Raw genomic sequence first — 26,599 nt, forward strand, 5'->3', positions numbered from 1 at the left:
TGACTTGTAATTTATAGAAAATTATTTTCCGTATCTTTTGATTCTTGTTTTCTCAGAATCGGCTGTGTTGTAATTACTGCTACTTAATCAAGATCATGTAATTTACAAGTAATTTTAGTTGAAAACAACTGAAGCATATTTTCCTGAAGCTTTTTTGAGAAAAATGTATTATTGTAATTTACTATTAATGGTTACTGATTACTAATTAGTTAATAAGGAAGAACAGTATTGCTAATAAAACTATTATATCTGATCAAGGGTGGAAATACATTACAGAGATTTGTAGAAATGTAGTGTGTAGTATCATAAATTAGTGGTTATGACAATAGTTAACTCATGTAATTATGCCCACGCAATTGGGCTTATTATAAAGTACTACCTGGTACGTGGTAGTTTATCATAAAGAAATTGTCAGGAATTGTCCTTGTAATGGCTTACGATTTCTTTTTTTTTTTTTCCCCCTGAGGAAGATTAGCCCTGAGCTAACTACTGCCAGTCCTCCTCTTTTTGCTGAGGAAGACTGGCCCTGAGCTAACATCTATGCCCATCTTCCTCTACTTTATATGTGGGACGCCTACCACAGCATAGCGTGCCGAGTGGCTCCATGTCCGCACCCGGGATCCAAACTGGTGAACCCCAAGCCGCCGAGAAGCGGAACATGCGAACTTAACTGCTGTGCCACCGAGCCAGCCCCAGGATTTTTTCTTATCCTTTATATCAGTGCTGTGAAGTGCATTTTCATTTCATGTTTTTAGAAATGATCAAGCTTCAATTTACAAGATAAGATGCCTTAAATTTTTATTAGAATTAGGCAGAGTATAAAAATAGAAACATGGAAAAAGATCCATCGCTTTGCTATGGTTGAAGCATGTGGAAAGTTCCTTTTCAAGTGTTAAGGTTAATATGGTTGACCTGTCGCTTTGTTAGAGCATTTCAACCTTTCAACTCCTGTCATATCCTTGAGACTCGGTATATATGACTTTCATTAATGTTTAGAAGGTATGGTTATTGTTAAACTTTTGTTTGTGGCCAGCAATTGAAATGAATTTTTCTGTCTTTTAGGACCACTGGCAATATCAGAATAATTTTTTTCTTATTTGATTATTTTTGTATGTGTAAAAACGCAAAGCAAATAGACTTGGAATATACTTAAAGGAACCTAGAGCATAGGGCTGAAACTTCTCAAGGTTTAGAATCAGATTGCCTGAACTTGAATCCTGCTTCACCTCTTAATATTACGTCTTCATCTTTCTGTGCCTCAGTTTCCTCATCTGCAAAATGGGGATACGTAGAGTATCTACCTACTAGGGTTGTTGTGGAGATTAAATACTGAATACAGAGAAAAGTGTTTAGAAAAGTGTTTGGCACACAGTAAGTGCTTCATATTTTTTATTATTAAAATTTTATTATTATTATTACTAATATTATATTTCCAAAGCAGTTAAAAAAAAAAGGTCTCTGTGGCAATACGATGAAAACTACCCAAAGCTCTAAAATCGCCAAAAAGCATAATTGAAATACAGTAGTAATTTCTAAAGAGTAAAGTTGCTCTTCTCTTTATTTTTTGAAATCAGAATTTCTGTTAAAATTACTTGATTCTGTTAACGTCACCCTTTCTGAATATGTAAATAAAAGAAATTATCAAAATATTTTCAAGTCCCTAGAAATAACTTTTTTCACTCATTCAGTAGTAAATCAGCACCATCTAGTGGCGACTTGCAAATTCGTCTGACAATTTACCATTAAATAGTCCTTCATGATATGTTAAAAATAATAATGGCCATAATACAAAAACATAATATTTTCTTCTCCTAGATGGTATTTTGTCCCATGTTGTTTTCATAGGTGAAGTACAAGAAAGACATTCAGACTATGCATGATCCAGTTTCAGATCTCCCAAACTTGTTTTTAGACCATGCTTTGAAAGCCAGCAAAATGCTCAGCGGTGTAAGTGTGATGTTTGATGGCAACTGTAGATGTCGTGTGGCTCCATGGAGCCAGTATGGCTGCCATGCTCATGAGCTCATCTGCTTCCTTAGGCGTGCCTGGGCATCACTCCTCCCTCAATAACTAACTCATTGAAAAGTGCTGGTCTGCTTGCTTAAATCCCACCAAAGCTGTTGCTTTACGAAGGGGTTCTTTCATATCTCCTGCATACAGACTTTCTTGAACGACTACACAGTATCGGTGCCCGCATTCTTTCTGCCTTTCTTCTTCCCCTTTCTTTGTCTGTATTCGATTGAAGCCACTTGAAGGTCAGGCTCTTAAGTCAGGGATCTTTTATTTTATAAAGGCCAGAGCAGAGGGTCTGGTATTTAATTGGCCTCAGTAGCATAAAAAATTGTCTTAGTCTAAATTGTATTTTCTCTGACAATAAATCCTAATGGCATTTACATGGACAGTATACTTTTAGTTTCATGAAGGTTTCCATGTTTTCTTCAATGCAACTGGGAAGGGAGGGGGATTTCTTCATGTGCTGATGAAAATATCTGTGTACACTGCCAAGTGGTCGTTCCATCAGAACTCACTTCCTGGATGCTGTTTCAAACACTCAGTGTCTCTGGACTCTGACTTTGCTGCCTCTCGTAACTGATGACCAGCTGCCCCGTGCCTCCATTTCTCTCACATCTCAGGATGCCCTCATGCTGATGATGAACTCTGACTTTGAACTCAAGCTATTTCTATGCCTATTTTAACAATTGCTCACTCACTCACTCAAAATTATCCAAATTTATTGAATATCTGCTTTGGACCAGGCACAGATCAAATGGAAGAGTATGTGGGGCAAGGAATGTGAAAAAGTGAAAATAGTTGTCTTCAGGGGATGTGCATGGATTTAAAAAGATCTGTAGTCAAAACCTGGTTCCCAAACTATTAAATAGTGAGATCCAGCTTCAGTTCAGGTTTGAGTGTTTACACTGGCTTGGTATGTTGAAACTTCTGTTCATTATTTTATAATCCTCTTTTCCCCACTGTCGTGCTTCTTTCAGTGTATTAAGCATGTAAATAATAGATACAGAGATTTTTAAATTAATTAATTAATTAATTTTTGTCACTGGTCCTTGGAGGAAAAGCAGCCCATCATTCTTTCCCATCTGTCGAGCAGGGAATGAAGGTTAGAGGACAAGTGGCACAAAATTAGACTCACTTCCAGGACAGTTAATTCACAGCCCTGCCATTTCAATGCGCATCCCTACCCCTCTGCACACGTTCCTCTGTTCCTTAAGTGGCTCGGTTTCTGTTTCATGTTTTCTTCCACGACTCATAGGTATGCTTCTAAAAATCGATGTTTCTAGTTTGAGCCTGCTGCTTTCTTCGCGTTCAGTCTTTGGCGTCCCGTTTCGATCATTGCAGTGGCGTTTGCCCTTGCCTGTCCCTCCTCCATTCTGGGGTTAAATTTCCTAGGAACATGAGGATTCGTGTAAATAAGCCAGTAAAAATATCACGGTGGTAACTTAAAAATTTGGTAGGTGGAAGAATGCATGCCACTCATAGGCAGTATTTCTTTTCAAGAATATTGACCTTTATTTTCTATAATGGTGAAAAAAATCATAGTTGAATATAAATTGTTTCTATCTTCTCTTCAGCAGAGAAAACCAACAAAGTCATCTATTACATTTATTTTATATACCATGTATAAAGTTTAAGGCTTCATTCAACTGGTGCTTTTGTCTAGATTATAGATTTTTTTGCTCCCAGAGAAAAATTGTGACTGAATGATTACTGCATGGGAGAGAAATTTTAAGACTCAAAAAATGTGTTACTCTGAAGTGTCTATTTATTAAAGTTGTACAGTAATACATTGGCTCAAATTTATTGTACATTATAATTGCCACCTTTTAAATTTTAATGTAAAGAGAATTGGAATTTTGTTGATTTATGAAGGCAACTTAATTTTATTAAAAGATTGAATAAGGGAATGCTCAATAAACAGACCTTCTGCCAAGATTAGTTGTCAGTTTGTTATAAATGGCTGTTTTTAAACCTCTAAATTCTAAATGTCTTTGGTATAAATCATGATTTAAAAAAATTTAATGCATAGTATATAGAGTGAAATTAGTGCCTTATGAGTTTGTGTAGCCATACTAATTAAATTTTTGAGGGAACATTTTCTCCTGAAAAATAGAGCATTAGTAGCTTTCAGTTTCTTTTATAACTTTGCATAAATTAAAAATTTATATGTTGTGTGTTACTCTGTGTAACTCCCACTAGGAGGCAACAGAGACTATTATATAAGGAAAAGCTAATATGGAAAATTCTTTTGCAGATCTTAATTCAAATAGGGTTTTTTTAAGATAGGAGTTTCTGAAATTCTCTGTAACTAAAATAGACCATTGTGGTGGGGACAATATTTATTGGCCTTTTCTCAGTATATATTCATTATTCCAGACATAATATCCTAGGCTTTGTTAATTCTGGATTTTAACTCAGTAATTGGATATATCCTAGCTTGTTGCATTCAGTTCATACTTTTATTTATTTATTTTGGTGAGGAAGATTTGCCCTGAGCTAACATCTGTACCCATCTTCCTCTATTTTTTGTATGTAGGACGCTGTAACAGCATGGCTTGATGAGCAGTGTCCAGGTCTGCGCCCAGGATCTGAACCCTTGAACCCTGGGCCACCAAAGTGGAGTGCACAAGCTTAACCAGTATGCCCCTGGGCTTGCCCCCAGTTCATAATTATTTTATAAAAAATATATTATAAAATAACTTATAGTCAAATTATAAAGTCCCTGAGTATACTGTTATCCTTTGAGATTATTATTTGTTTTTTAATTGGCAGCAGAGCCAAAATTTAGAACTTGTTCTCTTTGGTCAAGATGTCCTATGTGAACATTTTCATGAGCTCCCAAGGGTTGCTCTTCTCCCTTACTGTATTCTGGTCAGAGTTTTGGGAAACACACATGTTAGCTCCCTAATCGACTGAAAGCACCCCTGGAGACCATTGTTGTGTCCCCATGGAACAGCAGTTCTCATGAGCATCCTCCCATCCTTCCCATCCTGGCACTGGGCCTTCTTCCTGGTTCTCTCTCAGGTGGTTTGGGCATCTGCTAAAACCCAAAAGTCAGTTTTGTATGGCCAACTCCTGCTCCCTTTCAAATGCTGCTTATCTCTCCCTCCACTCTATGCAAAATTACTATTTTTACTGAGGCCCTCAGTGCCTAATGAGCAACGAACTTGAGTTTACATCTCTGTAGCCTTGAGTCTTTGGGAGTTACCATTTACTTCTAAAAGTCTTTTCCAAATAGGGCAAAGCACCTAAGTGTCCAGTCTCCAATGACAAAAGTCAGGAAGCAATTTTTGTCTTATTGCTGCCCGTTGTATCTTGAGCCCTACAGTTGCCAAATTTGGCATCCTTATCCATTCTGGTCTCTTCCAAATTCAGCTTTTTGTCTGTATGTCTAAATAGTAGTCTTAATCCAATTTGTTCATCTTAAAAATTCAACGCACTGTACCCAGATTCCTCAGTTTCTCTTCCAGGCACCTCCTGGAATTTTCCTAATTTTTAGGAAAATTAGTTGAATTATTTCTCATGCTCTCATTTTCCTTATGACCCCCAATCTTCCTCCTGGCTGGGCTCTTATATACAACTTTTTTTCTTTCCTGCCTCCAGCTTTCCTCTGTTCTTTCTTCTTTTCTGTGCTTCTCTTCTTGTAGACGCTGTTAAACACATTCCCGTTCTAAGATAAGGACAGGACAAATCACCTTTTTTATGCCCACCTGGCCTGCCACTGGCTTTTCTGCATCCACTCCCCAGTGTCCTGAGTATCTTTGACGTTGTTTCTACGGCTAATTGTCCTCTGCTTCTGTTGACTGTTTCACATGCTGTTCACACTGAGCACCTAGAGCCGGTCTGTCTTGCAGCCTCGGTTATCTCAGTGTCAGATATCTACACGGCCAGCCGACTGCCCGTGGGAACTTGACAGCAGCTTTGCAGCACTCCTTGGCTTGTATTTTTCAGTTTGCATTCCTAAGTATTCATTGCTCTCATCAGCCTCTTTCATTCTAAATTTATTTTTCATGTTCTCTGTTTTAGCGAGAGTATAGAAAGCTTTTTGAGGAAAACAAAGGAATGTATCATTTCGACGCAGACGCTGCAGAACATCTGCACCATAAAGGCAACGCCACGCTCCAGAGTCAGGTACGCACTGTCCCTGTCTGGACCCTGCAACCGCTCAGTGCTGCCGCCTCCGCTGAAAACGTTTGGCTGCGGAAATGAACGTACATCCTGAGAAAGTAAACGTTGCTTCGGAGAATCTCAAACACTGTTTTTTTCTATATTTGTTGGGTGGGGGAAGCTTGAACTATGTTTCAGTATAAAGGCATTTTATAACATAAGTTAATTTACACAATTTAAAACTTAAGAGTATATGAATTAATTAAATGATGAAATCTCTTGATGATTTCCATTTTTATAGTGTACTGATTTGTCATTTTGAGCTGCAAAATTAATTTTCCAGGTGCAAAGTTTATTATAATTTCTCAATTATAAGTGTTATTAAAAAGGGAAAATTATCTTACCAGTATATTCTAAATTAATGTTTCCTTTATGAAATCCTATGTACTCCCTGAAAGAAGTTTTAAAAAAATCTTCCTTGAGCATTTTAAAGTTGATATCTATTGTTTTTCGTTCTGAGTTTCCATAGTTGCAAAAGATGTCATTTCCAGCATTTGTTAAGATAAAATTTTCTATCACTCTTTTAAAGGTATCCTGTGGAACATAAATTCCATAATAATTTGAAACCTTTTATTTATTTAAAAAATATACAAACCAACTCTCCTTTAAGGTTTGGAAATGTACATTTTTTTTCTTTTTGAATTCTTATTTTTTTGAAATTCTTTGAATTTCATTTTCCTACGAGATTTTATCCTAATGTAGTATGTTATTATATTTCACTTTCCTTGATCACTCTATAATACTTCTCTGAAACAAAAATATGCCTGCAAATAAAAATTTTAAAATCGTTATATTTTCTGCCACCATGATGTTCTAAATATTGAAAATTTTCTTTTGTATCTGTCATTACAGTTATTATTATATAACTTAAGAAACAATTTCATAAATAATTACTTAACATAAGAATTTTGATGAAAATACATTTCTGAATGAGATGAATCATGATCAAAACTTTTCTATGAATTTAATTTAAAAAGATCTATTGCTAAAAAAGCCAATGGCTCTGACAGCTTACATATAATTTTAGTTTTTGTTACTAGGAGATAGAAAATATTGATCCTTTTATAAACTGAAATAAGGTGAGGATTGGTTGTACTGGAAATAAATAATTCATGATACAATATTATTAAATAATGCATAGTGAAACTGAAAGGAATCACATAAAAGCTCTGTGTGTGTTTTATTCAATGTCTATGGAAAAATTCAGCAATCCCAGAATCCTCCCTTTGACAGAAAGATAGAAAAATCACACCTATGTTTTCCTTCTTATTCATTGTTTACTGATAGACACTCAAAGCTATCACAAGGATCTCTTTCTCTCTTTTCTCTCATTCTCTCTCCCTCTCTCTCTCTCTTTATACCCACATATATGTGTATACTATATGTGTATACGTATATAACTCCATACATATGATACATATCTATATATCCCAGCTATTTAAGTACTTGATACAAGTCCTGGAACTACATTATTTAGTAGTTCTAAATTATTTTTATTCCTTAAAAAGTTTTATGTTACCTGTTTGCTTTCATCTACGTCGTTAACCACAGAGAACCCAGTGATCAACTTAGCCAGAATAATGTGACTTTAGAAAATAGGATGATTCATTCTGGACATATATTTATTTTCCTTTGCTCTATTTGTAGAAGGGCTTGTGAGCTTTACATGCCTCTTGTACTTTTTTCAATGAAGGTTAAGTACAAAGAAGAATATGAGAAAAATAAGGGGAAATCCATGCTTGAATTTGTTGAGACACCATCATATCAGGCTTCAAAGGAAGCTCAGAAGATGCAGAGTGAGGTGAGTCCTTTTGATTTGTTATCAACTGTTTAATGTATATTTGATGTTTTATCATTTGAAAGGAACTAGTAAAGGGGTTCAGAATGTTTGGCAGGTCTGCAAGCAAGCATGCTGCGTGGGGGACCCCAGGAATCTGCGTTCCAGATCTGGACGTCTTGTCTGGGTTGCTGGGACTCTCTGGTTCTTAGTTATTCCCATTTGGCCAAGATGGCTATAAGGCCAGGTAAGCTCTTCATGTCCTTCTCAGCTCTCACATTCTGCGATTATAACATTGATTCTTTCAGATTGTGTCCATGTGAAACTATGATGAGTAGAAAAAAATGAAAAGAAAATGAAGAGCTGGATGCTTTATTTACCTTTTTTTTTTCCTGATGATGTTAGAACTAACATTTATTAAATACTCTGTGCTAAGTAATATGCTAAAGCTTTATATCTATCAGCCCATTTAATCCTCTCAAGGTAATGATGCTAGGTAGGTATTATCCGCAGATGGATAGTGCATCCATAAAATTGTCTTAACCTAAAATTTTTTATCTAAAATCCACTAAATCCCAATGTTTTAGGACCTCGTCAAAGTCAGGAATGATTCTCTTTTCTCTGTTAGCTTATTTAATTGATTCCTTTCCCCTTCCCCTCCGATAACATGACATGGAAGTTTTGAAGTATCAAGAGAAGAGATCAGTTAAGATTTTTCCTGCTTATTCACTTTATTCTCTACTTAAGATAATGCTAAGTCACATGCGGATATTCCCCCACAGTGCTTTCACCTGTCCCAGGGAGATTTCTTCTGTTGTTGTTGGTTTTTTTATTCCTACTTTTTTGGGGACCAGACACCAGACACAAGGTTTTTGTCTGCAGCCCACATCCAAATTCTCTGGATACAACCAAGTCATTTCTTCAAAGGGACAGAAATAATGGGCAATAGTAGCAGCTGATTCCAACCCCACTGCTCCATTCCAGACACGCTCAGTGGACAAGATCTTTTCTATTCTTCAATAGCGACATCAAAATAGGGAGAAATGATGACTTCTGGACAATGAAACTCTCATAGGAATTTTGTAAACATTATATGTGCTATTTGTTCAAATGTTATCATTCTTCTTCTCAGGGAAAGGGCACTCAGACATTACTTTGGCTTGTTGTTTAATTTCTTCTTCAAGCAAGAGAGGAGAAAATAATTACTTGTATTTTTCATGTCTCGTATCCTCTTAAGCCAATAAAGGGAAATTTGATCAAGAACGGTCAGGCAAATATTTGACTAAATTAGTTGTTTGTTTTAACTGAATTGATAGAGCAGGTAAATTTGGTCAAGGCTTAGAAGCCCTACAAAAAATTGCATGTAATAAGATAAGTTTTACTGGAACATCTTTTGTCTTAGTCAGTTTGGGCTGCTGTAACAAAGTACCACACACTGGGAGGCTTAAACGACAGAAATTTCTTTCTCACAGTTCTGGAGGCTGGAATTCTGGGATCAGGCTGCCAGCCAGTTGGGTTCTGGTGAGAGCCATCTTCTGGCATGCAGGCTGCTGCCTTCTCGTTGTATCCACACCTGGTGGAGAGCAGAGAGGGGAAGCAAGCTCTCTGGTGACTCTTATAAAAGCACTAATCCCATGACGAGGTCTCCACCCTCATGACCTCATCTGATCCTAATCACTTCCCAAAGTCCCCACCTCCTGAGACCATCACTCGGGGGGTGAGGTTGCAACATGTGAATGTTGGGGGCACACAAACATTCAGTCCTAACACCTTTTCTGCATTTCAAGAACAGTATGGAAAGTACTGTATACATCCTTTACCTCGCTTTCTTGTCCTCCATTGCAGCGGGTTCTTCTTTGGGTGGATTAGAGTCATCTTTCCTATGAATTCCCGTTTTAGAGGAATAATGTGGCTGTTGTCACTGACCCACAGCCCAGAGAAAGGTTTCTACTTCCACGAGCTGTCATGGCTTTCACTCGTGGGTTCTCAGGAAGTTGAAGACGATGTGAAGTTATTAAGTAAATTTGCACTAAGAGACATAGAGATCGAAATCACTTTACTTTTCTGAGACAGCGTCAAGAGGGTGGTACCAGCATTTCAGGTTTGCCTCATCTTTGCCCCCTTCTGCCCTCCATCTCCGTTTGCCTCTTCCCCTCATCCTTGATCTTCAGCCACGGGACCATCCATGCTGAAGATCCGTGTGTCATTCTGATCTCATGGTTCCTTATTTTTTACTACTCTAGTTCATTGACCTTCCTCTCACCAATAAATCCTGGAACTTACAATTTGTGATTAATATATTCTAATACTGCATTTCTGTATTAGAAATGGTGGTATTTTGTGATCTGGGATATTAGATCCTCATCTTATCGTAGTCTCTCTTTTCTTTACCCACCTTGTTCTCTGACTCCTGCCAAGTGCGCTCTTTGCATGAAGGTGAAAATCAAGTTCCTGGACTCTAGTTTTTCCAGTCCACTTTCTTCCTGCCTGAGCTGTGCTTTCCCATTCACTTGAGCTTCAGCCCCACCCTGTGAAACGGGGTCTGATGGCCCCTTTCGTAGGGTGAAGGAGGTTAGGAGGTTCTGGCAGTTTGCGCTGTTGCCAAGTGAGGGAGATGGAACGCAAACTCCCGTGTTGAGCCTCTGGAGTCATTGTCATGTGTAGATCTCACTGGACAGCCATTGATCCTGGTCCCCAAGATCTCATTGATAGCTGTGCCTCCTTCTTTACTGAGAAGACCAGCACCTTCCAAACTAGGCTTTCTCAATATTCTTCCTCTGAGCCTCAGGCTGTTATTGTTTCGGTGTTTGTGCTACACTCTCATCTCATTCACAGAGGGAAATGCTTCCCTCTCTGTTTTCCTTCTCTTCGGTCCTCTCTGTACTTTCTCTTCTGAATATCCTATTTCCCCTTCCCTCTTTCTCCCTATGGCTGTGGTACCCTAACTCCTGTGTGGATAGGTCTCGGGCAAGCATGTTGGGAATGCACATCCCCGCGCTGCTGCCTCAGGGCCTGCTACCATACGTCTTGCAGTGGAGCCTGGGAATCGTAGTTTAACCGTATCCCAAGTGCTTCTGATGTAGGTAGGCCGGTGAGCACACTTTGAGAAACCCTGGCTCATTGAAGGAAACTAATATTCCCCTAACTTAACATTGTAAAAACCAGATGAATTGGAAAAAATAAAAACCCCCAAACTTACAGATATCTGCTTCTCAAAGATTCCATGGGCAAAGTAGACCAAATTGTCTTTATTTACATGAAACTTCCAGTTGATGTTTTTCCATTGTCGATGAACCCTCAAAACCAAAAATATTCCCTGAGAACAAATTTCACTCTACAGATGACAGGGACTTTGAAGGTACCCTCAGCATTGAAGAAGTGCTATTGTTTCTATGTCGGCCTGTTTCCTGGCGCAGTTCTTGGAAGTCTGATAACTAGCACTTTGCTTTTACCATTGCTCTGGCCACACAACGTGGAAGGAAGATAAAATGATGCAACTAAAAACCGAATCCGTCAAATGAAATAATTCCTTGCTTCTGATTGGCTGTTTGGACATCAGCTATAAACAGTTTTAACATTTAACTTAGTTATATATTTATTGTATGCTGTGGAATTAACTTACATTGTGGGCCTTTTGTTAAAATTGGCTTTCAATTTTTGCTCTTCTGATTTCCAGTATTGTCACTAAGGCGAAATATCCCTTTGCAGAGGCTGAGATGTGTTTTCCTTTTAATTATAGCCATTGCTGTTAGATTTTTAGGCTCAGTAATTGTGTTTCTGCTCAGCAGGGCTTGAGGAGAGAGAAATCTTCTAATAAGAAATATCTTTGGACCAAATTTGTTCTCCAAAGGCTGGAAAGATAGAATATCTAAAAATTTTAGTTAGGACAAGTTTGATGTGAAAGATGTCTCTAAATTACGACCAATGAAGCAGACACAAAGAGAACTGTCTGGCTCAGAGATGGTTTTTGTTCCTAAGAGGTAAGCTTGACTGAACTGTTTAGAGAGCCTCCTACAGGTAAAGCTGAGTGTTGATGATCTCAGGGAAAGCCACTGACGTTTCTGTTATAGCCTATAATTACGCTTCTCTCACTTTCTTCTAATACCAGATGCAGGTTTAATCAGTGTGTTTTCTAGAAGAAATCTCTAAATCTGGCTTTGAAAACTTCTTCGCCTTCTCTTTCACAAATATAGTTCTCGTAACAAAAAGCCTGCTAAAGGAATTTTTCCCGCTAGTTGTATATTGGCCAGTTCTAGTCATAATCAACCTTCCTTGATGACTTATTTCAGTAAAATAATTCTTTCAGAGGAGAAGGGCTTTTTGAAGTAAAATATCTGAAATGAATAAATACACATATTTCACTTTTTGAAAGAGTCATTTTTGGCCTAGCAATGCCATAGTTTCAGCCTTATAACTGTATTATCTCAGTCTCACATAAAGAAGAGGACAACTTCTCATCATCGTTTTTGGTGTATCTGTAGTTCCTTTGATTTAGAATGTTCTCAATGCAGCTTCTTAAATAGCTTTGTTAGATTTTAGTATTTACAGAACATCCATTGTGGCCTTTTCTCATGGCTCTCTGTAGATTACTTGTTAAATGGCCATATGTAACACAAATGTAAGTGAGGAGATGATATGCATCTCTTATCTCCCTTGTGGTTTAGAGAATTTCTTTATACAGTTAGCTATCTCTGTAATAAGTACATAGTAAACCTGGAAGTAGCTTCTCATTTTGCATTAGTAACAATCTCATGCAGAATTTATTTACTTTTATCATCTTTGTGATGCAAGTTGAATAAAATATTTAGCTGGTAAAATCTGGGCCCTTGTTTGGTAAATATCTCACATGGCTGGATATTTTTATTATGTAGACAGACTGTGCTTATAGTCATAAAGCATGGGTTCCCATTGACTTTCAGATGCCTAGTTCAAATGGTAGACTTTAGAGCATAATAGCTGAGGGGTGTCAGTGTCTAAAGGGCAGGTAGGGTGTAGATTTAGGCTCTTCCCAATCGCTGTCAGCATCTTCTTTTATTTCTTGTGAACTCTTACCTAAAGAACAATTTACCAGGCTCAAGATAAGATTCTCCTCGCTGTGTAACTTGATTCATATCCAACTCCATAGATGGTCGAGAAATATTCTCAATGCCAAAATCATTAAGGAAAGTCTTCCCCTCCGGCCCCCATTACATTTTTAGAAATGGTCTTTCCTGAATTCACAAAAGATGACAGTGAGAGGGATGATGAGGCCATGAATATTAATACCATTTTGGTTTGAATGGGCTTCCATGCCACCAGATTTTCTTCCAGTGGATGGATCCACTTCTTTTTGAGTGAACCAGTAGATGACCCAATCAAATAGCCAACTTTACTGGTTCTCCTCTCCAAATGGGTTGATGTCAAATAATAACAGATTATAAGGTGTTAAACAGCGTCACTCAGAATGCTGTCCCAGAGGAACTGGTACTTGATTCTGCTGCTTTTTGGTAGAATTCTAAAATTTATGATAAAGTTGGAGTTACTTTCCTGTTGATAAGAAGACTTTGAGGTGGTAGAATTATATAAGAAAACATCAATTTTGTTCTGGGAACTCTTGTCCTAATATCTTTTCAACAGTCACTAATATTTTTTAAATGTAAAATTATGTGATCTTATTTAACAGAAAGTTTACAGAGAGGATTTTGAGAAGGAGATTAAAGGAAAGTCATCACTGGATTTAGACAAGACTCCAGAATTTTTACATGTAAAGTACATCACCAACCTTCTGAAGGAGGTATGAATCTGCTATTTACTATTAAATGTTGCAGAAGAAAACTAGAGGAAAAACCCTGGAAATATTTACTTAATTCTCAACTACTTCAGTGTTTGAGATATTAATCCATTACTCTTTTCCTCACTTCGACCTTTACTAGTAGAGTTTTTCATTTTCATTAAAAACAGGAAAGTGTGTGTGTTAACATTTCCATTTAAAGTTGGGGGAAGAAATTACCCAGATTTCCTGGACAAACTTGAAAAATATTCTGATTTTGTGTTTGGGGTGTAGCTCAGAAGCTCTGTAAGTAGTTTTATAGCTTTATTGCAGTTAGTTTTTTTAAAAAAAGTATTTTGCATATGGGTAAGGCAAGCTTGATTCTCTCAAATTTAGTTATTATAAAAGTGCGTATTGGAACCAGCTTTTTCTGTAGCTTCCCTGCAGTGTTCTCATGACACTGGATAGCAAAAATGAGGTGCTCGTGTGTGAAGGTCTGGATAAATGTACATTACTTATGAGTGGTTTGTGTTCTTCATAGGGAAAAAAATAACATTTAGCATATAGAACTTAGGAACTCATGTCCACTTTTCATTTTATTCTCAACAGAATTTCACCCCAAACTTAATAGTGCCTTTAGGCTCATGTGTTGACCCTTAAGGTCCTCAAATTGAACAGTTAAAAGTATCATGCTCACAGTCCGTTCCTTTAAAAGTTTTTTTGTTTTTGTTGTTTGTTTTTAAATGGCTGCAGAGTAACTTGGAGCTCTTCCAACTCTCTGTTTAGGTAGATTCTTTTTACATTGAGGAAAAGCATTAGAGAACTCCATTTCATCCTGATTTTTGAGCTCAAGAAACTATTCCTGAAAGAAATGTCTTAAACCAGTGACATAAATTAGAGTATAATTACCTACATAGATGTGCATCATAGTGAACTTCTTTAATAACCAAATGCCAGCTGGCCTTTACCATTTAACTGCTTTTAGAAATTTAATGTGATTCACTGTTGTAGTTTGGGCTGAAATAGGCATGTAATTTACAGAAGAGTTCTCTTGCTACCCTATCTTTTCTCACTTCTAGTACCTATAAAATATTTTGAAGTTGAAGATTAATCAAATGGCAACTTTCTACTATTATTGTCTTCCATTTAAAAAATATGCTCTATTTATTGAATTTTTTAAAGAGGAATCTTTTCATCATTTACCCACAGATGACAATCTGAGATCTATTTTGAGGTCCATAAATGACTTTGATATACATGCTATCGCCTTTTTGTATATTCTTCCTTTTAAATGAATCTTGTTTGACTTATTGATTCAGAATGTATGCATCAGGATAGAAAAAAGCCCCAGAAGACTACGATGAAAAATCTTTTAATGAAGTTATAGAGATGTCTGATTTTAAAAAGGGACTGTTAGTGACTTAATGACATTGTAACTTCCCTTTCTAAGGGTAAACCTTTAGCTTTAACTTGTCTTGGCATTCTTTACTTGATGGTTTTTGCATTTGTATTCCCGTTTGGAGTGTTCAAAGTATCATTTCATTCTTAATTTCATTTGATTCCCTCAGTTACCCTTTGACATTGGGAGAAGAAGAATTTTTATTTCCATTTTGCCTGTGTGGAAATCAAGGATAGTTACTTAAAGGTCTCTTGAAGGTCACGTGACTCAATAAGTAAAAGAACTCTGACTTTCATCCAGGCCATTTGACACCAGAGCACTTTCCAAAATTGCATGCAGGTCCTTACAATGTCTTGTAGGCTATTAGTTAAGCAGAGGTCTGGCTAATTTAATTATACTGGACAAAGAGAAAATAACATGAAATGACCGCTAGGGTTAACTAGAGCTTGATTTCTTATCATTAAAGGAAGTTTCATCTTTCATCTGGTAAGTTAGTTATGAATGCAACTTGGTAGAAATGGATTAAGATATGTATTGTTTTCATAATGCAATTAGTAAGAAAACAAGAAATCCATTAGCACAAAAACCCCCCAAGTCATATATAAGTATTAGTAAAGACATTTGGATCAACTTAAAATATGATATTAAAATAAGTGAAATTCAAACTATATATTATCAATATAATTATTTGGTTTTATTAACCTTTAAATAGAATGAATTTCACTTTGGCTACATCAATGCTTTTGATTTTGTAATTTTTCATTCTTTTTCAACTATCTTCTTTTGGTGATTCATATTTTATAGACAGCTTTCAAAGAAATATTTCAAATAATTAATGAGTGTATTCCTAGCATCTTCCTGAATATTTAAAGGGAAGACGTCTTTTAAAAAGATGGTACCAATATGGTTCCAAAAAACATGGGAAGAAAGGATAAAAGGGAAAAGTCTGAGAATGTTGGAAGCCACTCTAAACATGATTAAGAGAAAACGAAGTCTCTGTAGGAAATAAGGAGCATGAACTCTCAGGAGACTGATTTCATTCTTTTCTAGAAATATTTTCTGCTTTCTGTGGTCTCTAGAAAACATGTAAAACAGTATGTCAGTTAAAGAGCTTCCCAGTAAATTTTAAACTGTAATATTCTTTCCTCACAGAAGGAATATAAAAAAGATTTGGAAAATGAAATAAAAGGGAAAGGAATGGAACTTAATTCAGAAGTTCTTGATATTCAAAGAGCAAAACGAGCATCTGAAATGGCTAGTGAGGTGAGTATATTTATTTAACAACTGAGAATGTGTGAATTTTCAGCTGATTTCTTATTTGTAAATCTTTCTCAAAGATTATATGTGTAAGTTGATTTGTTTATTTTAAAGATTGGCACCTGAGCTAACAACTGTTGCCAATCTTCTTTTTTTTTTCCTGCTTTTTTTTTCCCTCCCCAAATCCCCCCAGCACATAGTTGTATTTTTAGTTGTGGGTCCTTCTAGTTGTGGCATGTGGGACGCCGCCTCAACATGGCCTAATGAGCGCTGCCATGTCCGTGCCCAGGATCTGAACCCTGGGCCACTGAAGCGGAGTGCACGAACTTAACCACTAGGTCATGGGACTGGCCCCGATAAGTTGATTTTTTTATGTGTAAGTTGATTATAAGCAGCTATGTCCTAGTAGTCTTTTCCTAATCAGTGAATTAAAAAAAAAATGATGCTCACCATTTCCTTTCCATGTAGTATGAGAAAAATGACCATTTCCTCATTTTAGAGGGAAATCTATATAATAAACCCAAATAATTGTATGAGATATAACTGATTTTTTAAGCACGTAAAAGGCAGAAGATTAGGAAGGTATGTTATCATGGTCTGTTGGTAACTGCAGTTTAAAAGTTCACTTGCTCTTCTGCTCACAACCCAATCGACTCTCCCAGTCCTTGCCTAGGCTGCTGAATGAGTCTGCGTAACCCGCTTTATAAAATGAAAGTGATCGTTGCTCACTTTACATGATATTTATAAGGAATGAAATGCCTCTGAAGTGCTTTCAGTCCTTTCATCCTTGTGTTATGCCATTATTTTGGTATCACATAATGGCATTCTGCTTTGAAGAGACTGTAGCTGAGCAGTGAAAAAATTTAAAGCTTTATCCCCATATGTTAATAAATTGTGGTGATAATGATGGGGACCCTATTCGTCAGGTTGCAAATAATAGAAACCCAGTTCAAACTGGGTTAAGAAACAAAGGAGATGTATTGGTTTATGAATAGAGAAGTTCAACGATCAAGTTTCCTTCAGGTTGAAATTCACTTGATGTCTCTCTTCCTTCATCTCTCAGTTCTGTTATCTTCTCTATTGCTTCCCTCTTGGGAGGCTGTCTCTGTGTCATGGCCCCTCTTAACAACAGGGTCAGTAATCGCAGTGGGAAGTGAGCATCTTTTTTCTTACAGTTAGAATTAAGGTCCTCGGATTGAATCTCCTTGGATCACCTTCTATCCTGTGCCCACACTTGACCCAATTATTGTGTAATGTCAGGGCAGTGTAAAGTGCTGGTATGACCTGGTATGCTTCTCAACCCGTCCAAAGTGTATGGATTGAGAGGGATTAGAGGAATTCCTCCAAAGAACATCATGGAGTGTTTTGCCAGAGGAAAGAGGAATGGATGCTGGTCAGGCAAAACAACAGATGTCCACTGTGATGTCTTTAGCTAATCTTGCCATTACATAGTCCTACAGTAGTAATTTTCTACAAATTCTTCTGTTATGGTGACATGTGCAGTCCACCTTCAGAGCTAGATCTTGTAACACTCATCAGAAATATTTGGAAAAATCATTTTATACTCTCAGTGGCAGAGTCCAGTCAGATGCAGACAAATGGCAAGATGGTAGCAGAAGCAGCAATAAATCAGGCCTTAGCATACGGATATAGGAGTGAAAGATCAAAAAAGCTGTTTAGGGGCCAGCCCGGTGGCGCAGGGGTAAAGTTCGCACATTCTGCGTCAGCGGCCTGGGGTTCGCTTGTTCGGATCCCGGGTGTGGACCTCTGCACTGCTTGTCAAGCCATGCTATGGCAGGCATCCCACATGTAAAAAGTAGAAGAAGATGGGCATGGATGTTAGCTCAGGGCCAGTCTGCCTCAGCAAAAAGGGGAGGATTGGTGACAGATGTTAACTCAGGGATCATCTTCCTCAAAAAAAAAAAAAGCTATGGAACACCCACTCTGTGTGGGCACCAGGCTATACACTGTCTCATTGATCCTCACAGTGATCCTGCATAGAGGAATTATTATCCCCATCTTGCAGATGAGAAAACCAGAAATGCTAAGAAACATTCCCAGTGTTTCACAGCTACTGAGCGCTCTGACCTCAAAGTCAGTCTTCTTTCTATGTCAACTCATTTAGACCTGCCTCCCTATCCTCCAGCTCCCAAGACAGTTGGGGAATTACCTCTGACCCCCCTCAATCCATGCACTTTTGGTGGGTTGATTTCCATCCCCTCCTTACTCCCCACATATATTTTTAATTTCACTAGAATGCTTTTTTAATGTATCCTTCAATTTCTTTAAAGAACATGAATATGGCCAAAGATGAATATCAATTTTTTAAAAAACACATAACAATTTAGAATATTGTATACTTAAAACACTGTTAAACTACCTAGGAAGTTAACTCAACAAATGGGTGACCATGAGAACGTACTAGGTCACCAGCACGTTAAACTCTCTTGACATCACACAACGATTTGGTCAGTTGTGGGTGCCGGATAGCAGGCGATCCAATGAGATGCAATCAGATTATTCATAATGCAAAGTAGGCTGTGTTTTCTTCTTCTTTTTAAAATATGTGTATTTAAACATTTTTTGGTATCATTGCTCTATGTTTGTCCTCTGAGTGTGTCTGAATGTTACAAAATGTTGCTTTTTACAGAAAGAATACAGGAAAGACCTGGAGTCGCAAATTAAAGGGAAGGGGATGCGAGTTGGCGCTGACACCCTCGGAATACAACATGCCAGAAAAGCCTCGGAGATGGCTAGTGAGGTTAGTGGAGTGAATGAGGCAGACCTTAAACTTGTATTTTGGAACTTAACAAATCATATTAACAACTTGCTTAGTCCATGGAATTTCCCAAAGCTTTCTGTGCCCAGTTTAACAGTTTGGAATGGAAACCATTCCAAATCATCACACTTATTTGAAAATTTGCAGTTTCTGCTTTGCTCATATCCTTTAAATATATCAAAGAAAACTTGAGGAAAGGCATTTTAAAAGAAAACACACACGCACCCCCTTACCTTCTTATCTTATCCTGTAATATAATAAATTTTCATGTTAATCTAGGCTGCAATCAGTGTTTTCATACTACTTTTTCTTTAAATCATTTGCTACTTGGCACGTCTGTATTTCCAGCTTTCTGAGCAGAACTTGAAAATCACATATTGATACTCTAACATGACAGTGATAGCCATTTCTGTGTGATTTGGTTGCATCATCTGTTGACCTCATCACCATGCCTGGAATTTCTACAGAGTCAGCATTTGGGGTTGAGGTGTTGCATATCCTAGATGACCATGTTCCTTCATCTAATACCATTTTCCTCTTTGTATATGTAATACATGTAACGACAGGGTGTTAATTTAAAAGTTTTGGCTTGGAGGCTATGATATGATAGATATCAGATGACAGAGTTCTAGGAGTCAGATCGTATGAGTTTTTTTCAAAACAAATGCCCCAGAACCCGTTCCACACTTCTTGAACTCCCCCAGCAATTTCCAGAATATAAAAGGGTCACTGGAGTGGACGGTGTTTGGGAAGAGATGATTTTGTAAGAAGCACATGAAAAGAGAAAGTTGGGGTGCAGGTTAAGGGGTGCTGCTCCCTCATCTCTAGGCTGACTGGGGGGAGGCTTCAATGGGGCTACCCTGAGAGCTATATTGTGACCCTTGAGTTAGGAAGAGCTGGCTTAGGATTGACTCCCCCCAGGAAATCTGGAAGAAGAGAGGTAGCTGATTAATTGCCAGGGAGTTAGGGCTGTGATGGGATCTGCCTACATCCCCAGGGTTAGGTACTGGCCAGGGAAGTGGGATGGCCATATTTGTTTAGGCAAAGAAGTGGGGATGGCATAGAATTCTTAACCCATAGGACTTGCGTTTGAAATGGCAGCAGGTGGGCAGGATGCATGCTGGACACGTACTTGAAAACTTCCTTTCACTTGGCCCTTAATTCTGTTCTCCTCCTGAGAGATAGCCATTGTTATAAAATTGTTGTAGAGCCTTCCAGATCTATGTTTATGTATAGATAGATAAACATACATTTGTGCACACAGAGACTTAAGCAAACTTAAATACCATGTACTTTGTTCTGTGCTGGCTTTTTTCACTTAATATTATGGACTCTTTTCCATGTTACTTCGTATAGTTCTACCTCATTCTTATAGAAAAATTAAGTGTTCTATAACATGGATGTGCAACCATTTACCTTTTGATGTCTCAGAGGCATTACCATATGTAAATGACACATAAAATGCGTCATTTTATCCTTATTATAACAAGTATCTCAGCATTACATGCTGAAACCCGAATGTTTAATTTTTTCCCCAGATCTACTTCCCTCTTCCACCCCCTTCTCAGCAAATGGCATCAATGAAATCCCATAAGTCACTTTAGTTCCTCGTGTCAGCAAGTTTTACTGATTCTGCCCCATAATGGTTTCCTAAATCCATCTACTTGTCCCCACCCTAGTCCAAATTACTATCTCTATCACCTGGATCCTTGCAATAGCTTCCTAACCAGAATTCTGCTTCTGTTATTGCCCCCCTTGTATCCATTCTCTGCCTAGCAGCCAGAACAATCCTTGAAGAGTTAAATTATGTTACTGCCCCCACTTAAAAGTCCTCAGTGGTTTCCATTCACGTCCAGCGTAGACTCCATACTCCTTGCCCTGGCGTTCATGGCCCCCCTCCATGAACGGGCCCCAGGCTGCCCGTCCTCATCCTGTGCCCTTTTTCCCTTGTCCGTTATGCTCCAGTCTCATAGGCTTCCCGTCTGCCCCTCCACAGGGTTTAGGGTCTCTGGACAGCTCTGCTGTCTCCCTGAAAGTCCTTCCCCTGGTCTTTGCAAGGTTGGTTCTTTCTTGTTATTCATTTCTTAGATTAAATAGTCCTTTCTTAAGGTGGCCTCCTTGGACTTCGGAGTAACTAACTACCCAGTAACTATCTAATCATTACCTATAATTCTCTGACATTTTTCTTATTATGAGGAGGGGGTGACATCCAGTATTAGTTCCAGTCACTGGATTGGAGTATGAGGGTAGGGATGGGGAGGGATTTGGGGCTGGAGAAGGCTTCAAAATCATCTTCGTGGGCCTGAGAGTTTAAAGAAAGCATTCTTTTGCTGAAGAAAAGAATGTGGAAAGAACAAAAATTTTGTATTTCACACTTTTACCTAAGAGCAGGCTTCTTCTAAGATGTATTCCTTTTATGAAAAGCTGAAATGTCATGTCTTTCCTTAGTATGTTCATAGATTAGTTTATTCAATGATATGCTGATTTAGGTTTCTCTGTGTCCCTTGGGACTACATACTAGGAAAATGGGGCAAATTTAGTTATTGAGAACCTAGGGGGAAACAGGCCTAGAGGAGAGGGCTGTACCGTGGTTACAAGTAGCCCAGAGCAGTTTTGATGGTGCCGTTGTCTTTGCAGTCCAAAGCTTTTATTTGCACATAATCATAGTCATATCCCATTTCGTCCAACTGACAGGCTCTCAAATCCTTTTCAGTCAAAGTTTGGGAGTTCACCATAGTTCAAAGTTTAATTTTTCCAGTAAAATCAATGTAGTATATTGTTACACTAGTGACCTCCAAGAGTCAAACCTTGCAGTACTTTTGGGCTTGACCATCTGACTTTCTTTAGCCAATAGGACATTAGCAAGTGTGACTCGGCAGAGGTTCTAAAAGATTGTGTGGATTGGGGCTTGCCGTCTTGAAATGCAGTTGTCAGAGCGTTGTTGTTTTAAGCCCTCTAAGTTTTAGGGTGTTTTATCGTGCATCAATATTAACTGATGCAGCTAGTGTCCTGTGAGCTCTATCTATGTGCTTTACAACACTTCTAGATTTGAAAGTTCATATTGGAAAATTAAATGACATATTTCTACCATGGGACCTTGGTGGCTGTCTATGATTAGTGCCTCAGTTTCTATGTATATTGTCCTTCAAACGAAGGGTTTTGTTTGGGGGCCCTAAACAGGCTTACTAAAAACTGAGCTTTTTACAGACATAGTAATAGTTGAATATTATTATTTTGAAAGTTAAATATTATTATTGAATCTTAATTCAGAAAAGTGAAGCTGAGAATGTAAGTCAGTGAAAATAGGCAGGTTTATGATTCGAAGATAGAGAAAAAATGTAATATTTCTCTGAGACTGAGATTTTTATTTACAGCTTCTCCAAAATTGGAACATCACAAATAAGCAAGTCAACATTGATTTTAAAAGAGAATCTCCAAATCTAGAGTATGTCAACATCATAGACAATAGCTGTTTTGGAAGAAATTTAATTAGATATAGTCAATAGTTTTTTTTCCTTTCAATAAAATTTTTTATTAAAGAATAATGATATATAAAAAATAGTGTACAATTGTTAGTATATAGCTTGGTGAATTTTAAAATTGGTTTTAACAAGTGGCAAGAGTCTGTTAAGACATTTGTGTTTGTGTAATTATGACTGTTTTGCAAATGATGGATAATATAAGTCAAGCTTGCTCAAAAAAAGCAGATAATTTATTGTTTTATACCAAACAGTGGAAGAGTTCTTAGACACGGCTTGGTCTGAGACTCAAACGGCGTGATTCAGTTTCACTTTCTATCTTTCAGTTGTCAGGCAGGCTTTCTTCTCTGGTTTACGAAGAGGCATCTAGCAGCTCCCGGGGCTGCATCCTTCCTTATTTATGTCCAGAAGGAAAGAGAAAGTCTCTTGACATCTTGCTTGGTAAAAGAAATGCGCCTGCCCCTGAAGCAATCATAAAGAGCCAGGGAAGGGGTCTAATGATTTATTTAAGTCCCACAGAGCCCATGGACCTGGGCCAGGCTCACCCGAGCTGAGTGGTTTAGAATGAGTGGGCAGTGAATTGCCCAGTGGCAAACCAGGCAGTTAATGAAGGGAAAAGAGTGGCCGGATTCCAGGGCAGCAAGCAGCAATTATTCACTACAGAACGAAAGTGATAATTTTACAATTCCATCTGATTGACACTTATCAACTGAGTTATATATTAACCAATAATTTGTCAATTTTATTATACTGAAATATAGAAAATTTCCCCTTGGCTAACTCTGTTTCCTTTCTTGATTCAGGTTAGTAGAAAAAAGCCTCCTGATTACTTGTGAATAAGTCACTCCGAGGCATGTTCCTAACCACAAGTGAAAACCCTAGTTCTATAGAAATAAAAGAAATAAAGGTCCAACTTATTGCCAAAAGCCATGATCCTGATGTCAAAAATGACTTCAAGTTTTTCAACCCAGTTTTTTCAAATTATCGTAGAGCTCTAATTGCACGTTTTATTTCCTACAGAAAGACTATAAAAGAGATCTGGAGACTGAAATTAAGGGGAAAGGCATGCAGGTGGGCGCAGACACTCTGGATATCCAGAGGGCTAAGAAAGCATCCGAAATGACCAGCCAGGTAAGAAACTAACAGGATACAAAGTTTAAGGCAAACATATTGAATTGTATCTAGAAAGAGTATGAATGGTATTGCCCCATGTGTGGCTTGGAGATTCAAACACATAAATATCTGCGTTGCTGTGGAAGGTTAAGCTAAGTTCTGAAGATTATTTTCTGTTCTTTTAGAAAGAATATAAGAAGGACTTAGAAAATGAAATTAGAGGGAAAGGAATGCAGGTGAGCATGGATATCCCAGACATGCTTCGAGCCAAGAGGGCATCTGACATCTATAGCCAGGTAGGTGGAGAATGAAGGTGCTTGAAGTGATGTGTTCTGATATCCAATAATGATGTGCTTTGTGTGTCTCTATGATTGCTATCTTTTTGAGGGCACTGTATTCAGAGTCAGTGTACTCTATTGTAAAGGAACCTCTGGCCAAACTTGATTAACCTCACTAATGAAAGGGGCAACCGCTGTAGGTTCAATTCAACAGACGTTATTGAGCATCAAAGCTGCCCTGTTGGGGCCCTCTGTTTTGAGCCTGAGGACATTTTGACCTTTTTTTATTTTTATTTTTTGACTCTATTGTGCACTTGGCTTCAGTGCTCACACTAGGGAACAAAGATTACACACGAGTTGTCTTTTACCTAGTTTATAATGAATGTTATTATTAAAATAATCAGCCCCAACTAAAACTGAGTGAATAAAACTGCACAAAGTGTAAGGTGAAACTGAATATTAACTAAAAATTGAGAAGAACTAGGTTTTCTTGGTAAAATATAATTTGCCAAGTGTACTTGTCACACATCCTCTAGAAAAACTGGATATGAGAGAAATAATGACCACAAAAGAAAATATTTAATGGAAGAAGAAGTTATTGATAAAATTCAATTTGGGTAAAAGTAGTCATTAGTGAGTGTTATCTTTGCTGTAAAATTTACAAGGAAAAGAATGAATCCCAATGGAACAAGATAGTAAAGGGGAATGAAAAAATGTAAAATGGTTATGGAAAATTGACCAAGGAATTAACTTTGATTAATGGGGTTTGTGCTGAAAATAGTTTTTAAGAAAATTTGACCAAGTTTGTTAAAATTCTGATTAACACATAAGCAAGGTGTCTAAATATCTGCTGGTTCACAATGGTGATATCAAGATGCAGAGTCAAATATCAGAGGAGTTGTCTGCTTCTCGGCCTCCTTGGATGACGTAGTGGTTGGGATGGTCCTGTAGTCTGTCCTCAGCATCACATGGTGGCACGTGAGCTTGGAGAAGGTCGCTTGAACTGTATCAGCTGCACTAAAACCATAGATAAATACACAAAATAGGCAAATGGCCATTTGAGTCAGTGGAGAAAAGTTGCTGTCTCAAGAATGCCAAGCTCATTCCTTCATTCAGCAAATACTTCCTGAGCATCCATTTACATGCAAAATTAGACATGGTTTTGCCCTTGGGGAGTTACAGGTTAATGTAATAATTAAACAATCATGCAAATGTAGTATTATAAAGTATGATGTATACTACCAGAAAGAAAAGGTATCAAGAGTAAAGAGGAAGTGATGCCTGAGCTGTCAGAATTCCTGCTTTAACTTTTGACAGTGTTAGTTTTTTGAGTTTGACACGGGGAAGCATCTGATTTTAAGGAATTTTAGTTATTTTGGATACAATGGAATAGTTGAGAGGATGTGATGATGCCGTGGTGCATTTCAACATGAACAAGAGTCACCTTTGCTGACAAGCAGCAGTATGCTATGATGGTTAACTTCTCTGGCTTCGGAGCCAGAGTGTCTGGATTTAAATTTTAGCTCTGACATTTCTTAGCTAATGCCTCAGTTTCCCCATCTATAGAGTGGATAATAATAGTATCTGCTGTGGGATTGATCAAATGAGTTAATGTGTGGTAAGTATTTAGAACAGCACCCATTCCATAGTAAGCACTATGTAAACGCGGGTACCAATAGAAGGTATTGCCCAGGTTCTATCAGAGCTCATAGCAGTACATTTAGTAGAGAGAGAATTGAGATTTTTATCTCAAGTACAAAAATACTAGCCCCTTTCCCTTGATCAAATGTATCTTTATCTGAAGTAGGAAGCACAGCATAAATCCAGAAGCATGAAAACAAGTAGGCATAGGAACTAGGAGTGGTCCTGGAAGAGGAGGTCCTAAACCAAGCAGTGGGTGGAGCTCAGCCTCACGAGGTTTGAGTGGGCTGGGGTGGGACCCATTGCCCAAGCAGAGGGGAGGCTGCTCCCCTGGACTGTTTGCTTTCTCTGCCTACTCCCTTTATTTTCACTGTTGCATCAACTCTTGCTTTGAATAATTTACGGCCATGTGGTGTAGAAGAATTGGGAGAAGTAGGATCATTTTCTGTCTCTGTCTGTCTCATTCGTGTGGACACACATGTGCGTGCACACTCATGGAGTTTCAGCTATCTATCTACTGTTCATATTTTTAGAAAAAGTATAAAGATGAAGCAGAGAAGATGCTTTCTCACTATTCTACTGTGGCAGATTCTCCTGAAATTCAGAGAATTAAGACAACTCAACAGAACATTAGTACGGTGAGTAGTTAGTATTTTTCTTCAGTTGCCACCTTGAAATCTTATTTTGTGAAGAGGGCCTTTTCCCCTCATTGTCTGGGTTTTTTCTGCATTGCTTGAATTTCTTATCAAATGTATTACCTTTTTTCTTTAAGGGTACTTAAATGTTCTTACAAGTTATAAATTATCATGATTGTTTTAGACTTAGAAATTCAAGTTTTTTCTTTGGTACAAGCTACAGTTATTTTTAACTGAATATTAAAATTTCTCTCAGGAACAAGGTCTTAATCTTCCGTACATATTTTACTTTGAAGATGAAAACAGACATAT

The 26,599-nt window shown here is 37.8% G+C and overlaps 1 protein-coding gene across 6 annotated transcripts in view; it reads left to right on the forward strand.

The window, feature by feature from the left end:
- The window catches only part of NEBL (nebulette), a 108,834-nt gene that overhangs the window by 37,791 nt on the left and 44,444 nt on the right, over window positions 1-26,599 (forward strand). For 5 of the 6 annotated variants that reach the window (XM_046679841.1, XM_046679846.1, XM_046679845.1 and 2 more), the window contains 9 exons: window positions 1,846-1,947; window positions 6,040-6,144; window positions 7,874-7,981; window positions 13,620-13,730; window positions 16,258-16,368; window positions 19,013-19,123; window positions 23,641-23,751; window positions 23,919-24,029; window positions 26,186-26,290. In XM_046679841.1, the coding sequence (XP_046535797.1) occupies window positions 1,846-1,947; window positions 6,040-6,144; window positions 7,874-7,981; window positions 13,620-13,730; window positions 16,258-16,368; window positions 19,013-19,123; window positions 23,641-23,751; window positions 23,919-24,029; window positions 26,186-26,290 (975 nt within the window). The remainder of the gene's footprint in view (window positions 1-1,845; window positions 1,948-6,039; window positions 6,145-7,873; window positions 7,982-13,619; window positions 13,731-16,257; window positions 16,369-19,012; window positions 19,124-23,640; window positions 23,752-23,918; window positions 24,030-26,185; window positions 26,291-26,599) is intronic. The other variant, XM_046679842.1, reaches the window with a different exon arrangement.

The sequence above is a fragment of the Equus quagga genome, chromosome 12 (genome assembly GCF_021613505.1).
Source record: "Equus quagga isolate Etosha38 chromosome 12, UCLA_HA_Equagga_1.0, whole genome shotgun sequence".
NCBI lineage: Eukaryota > Metazoa > Chordata > Mammalia > Perissodactyla > Equidae > Equus > Equus quagga.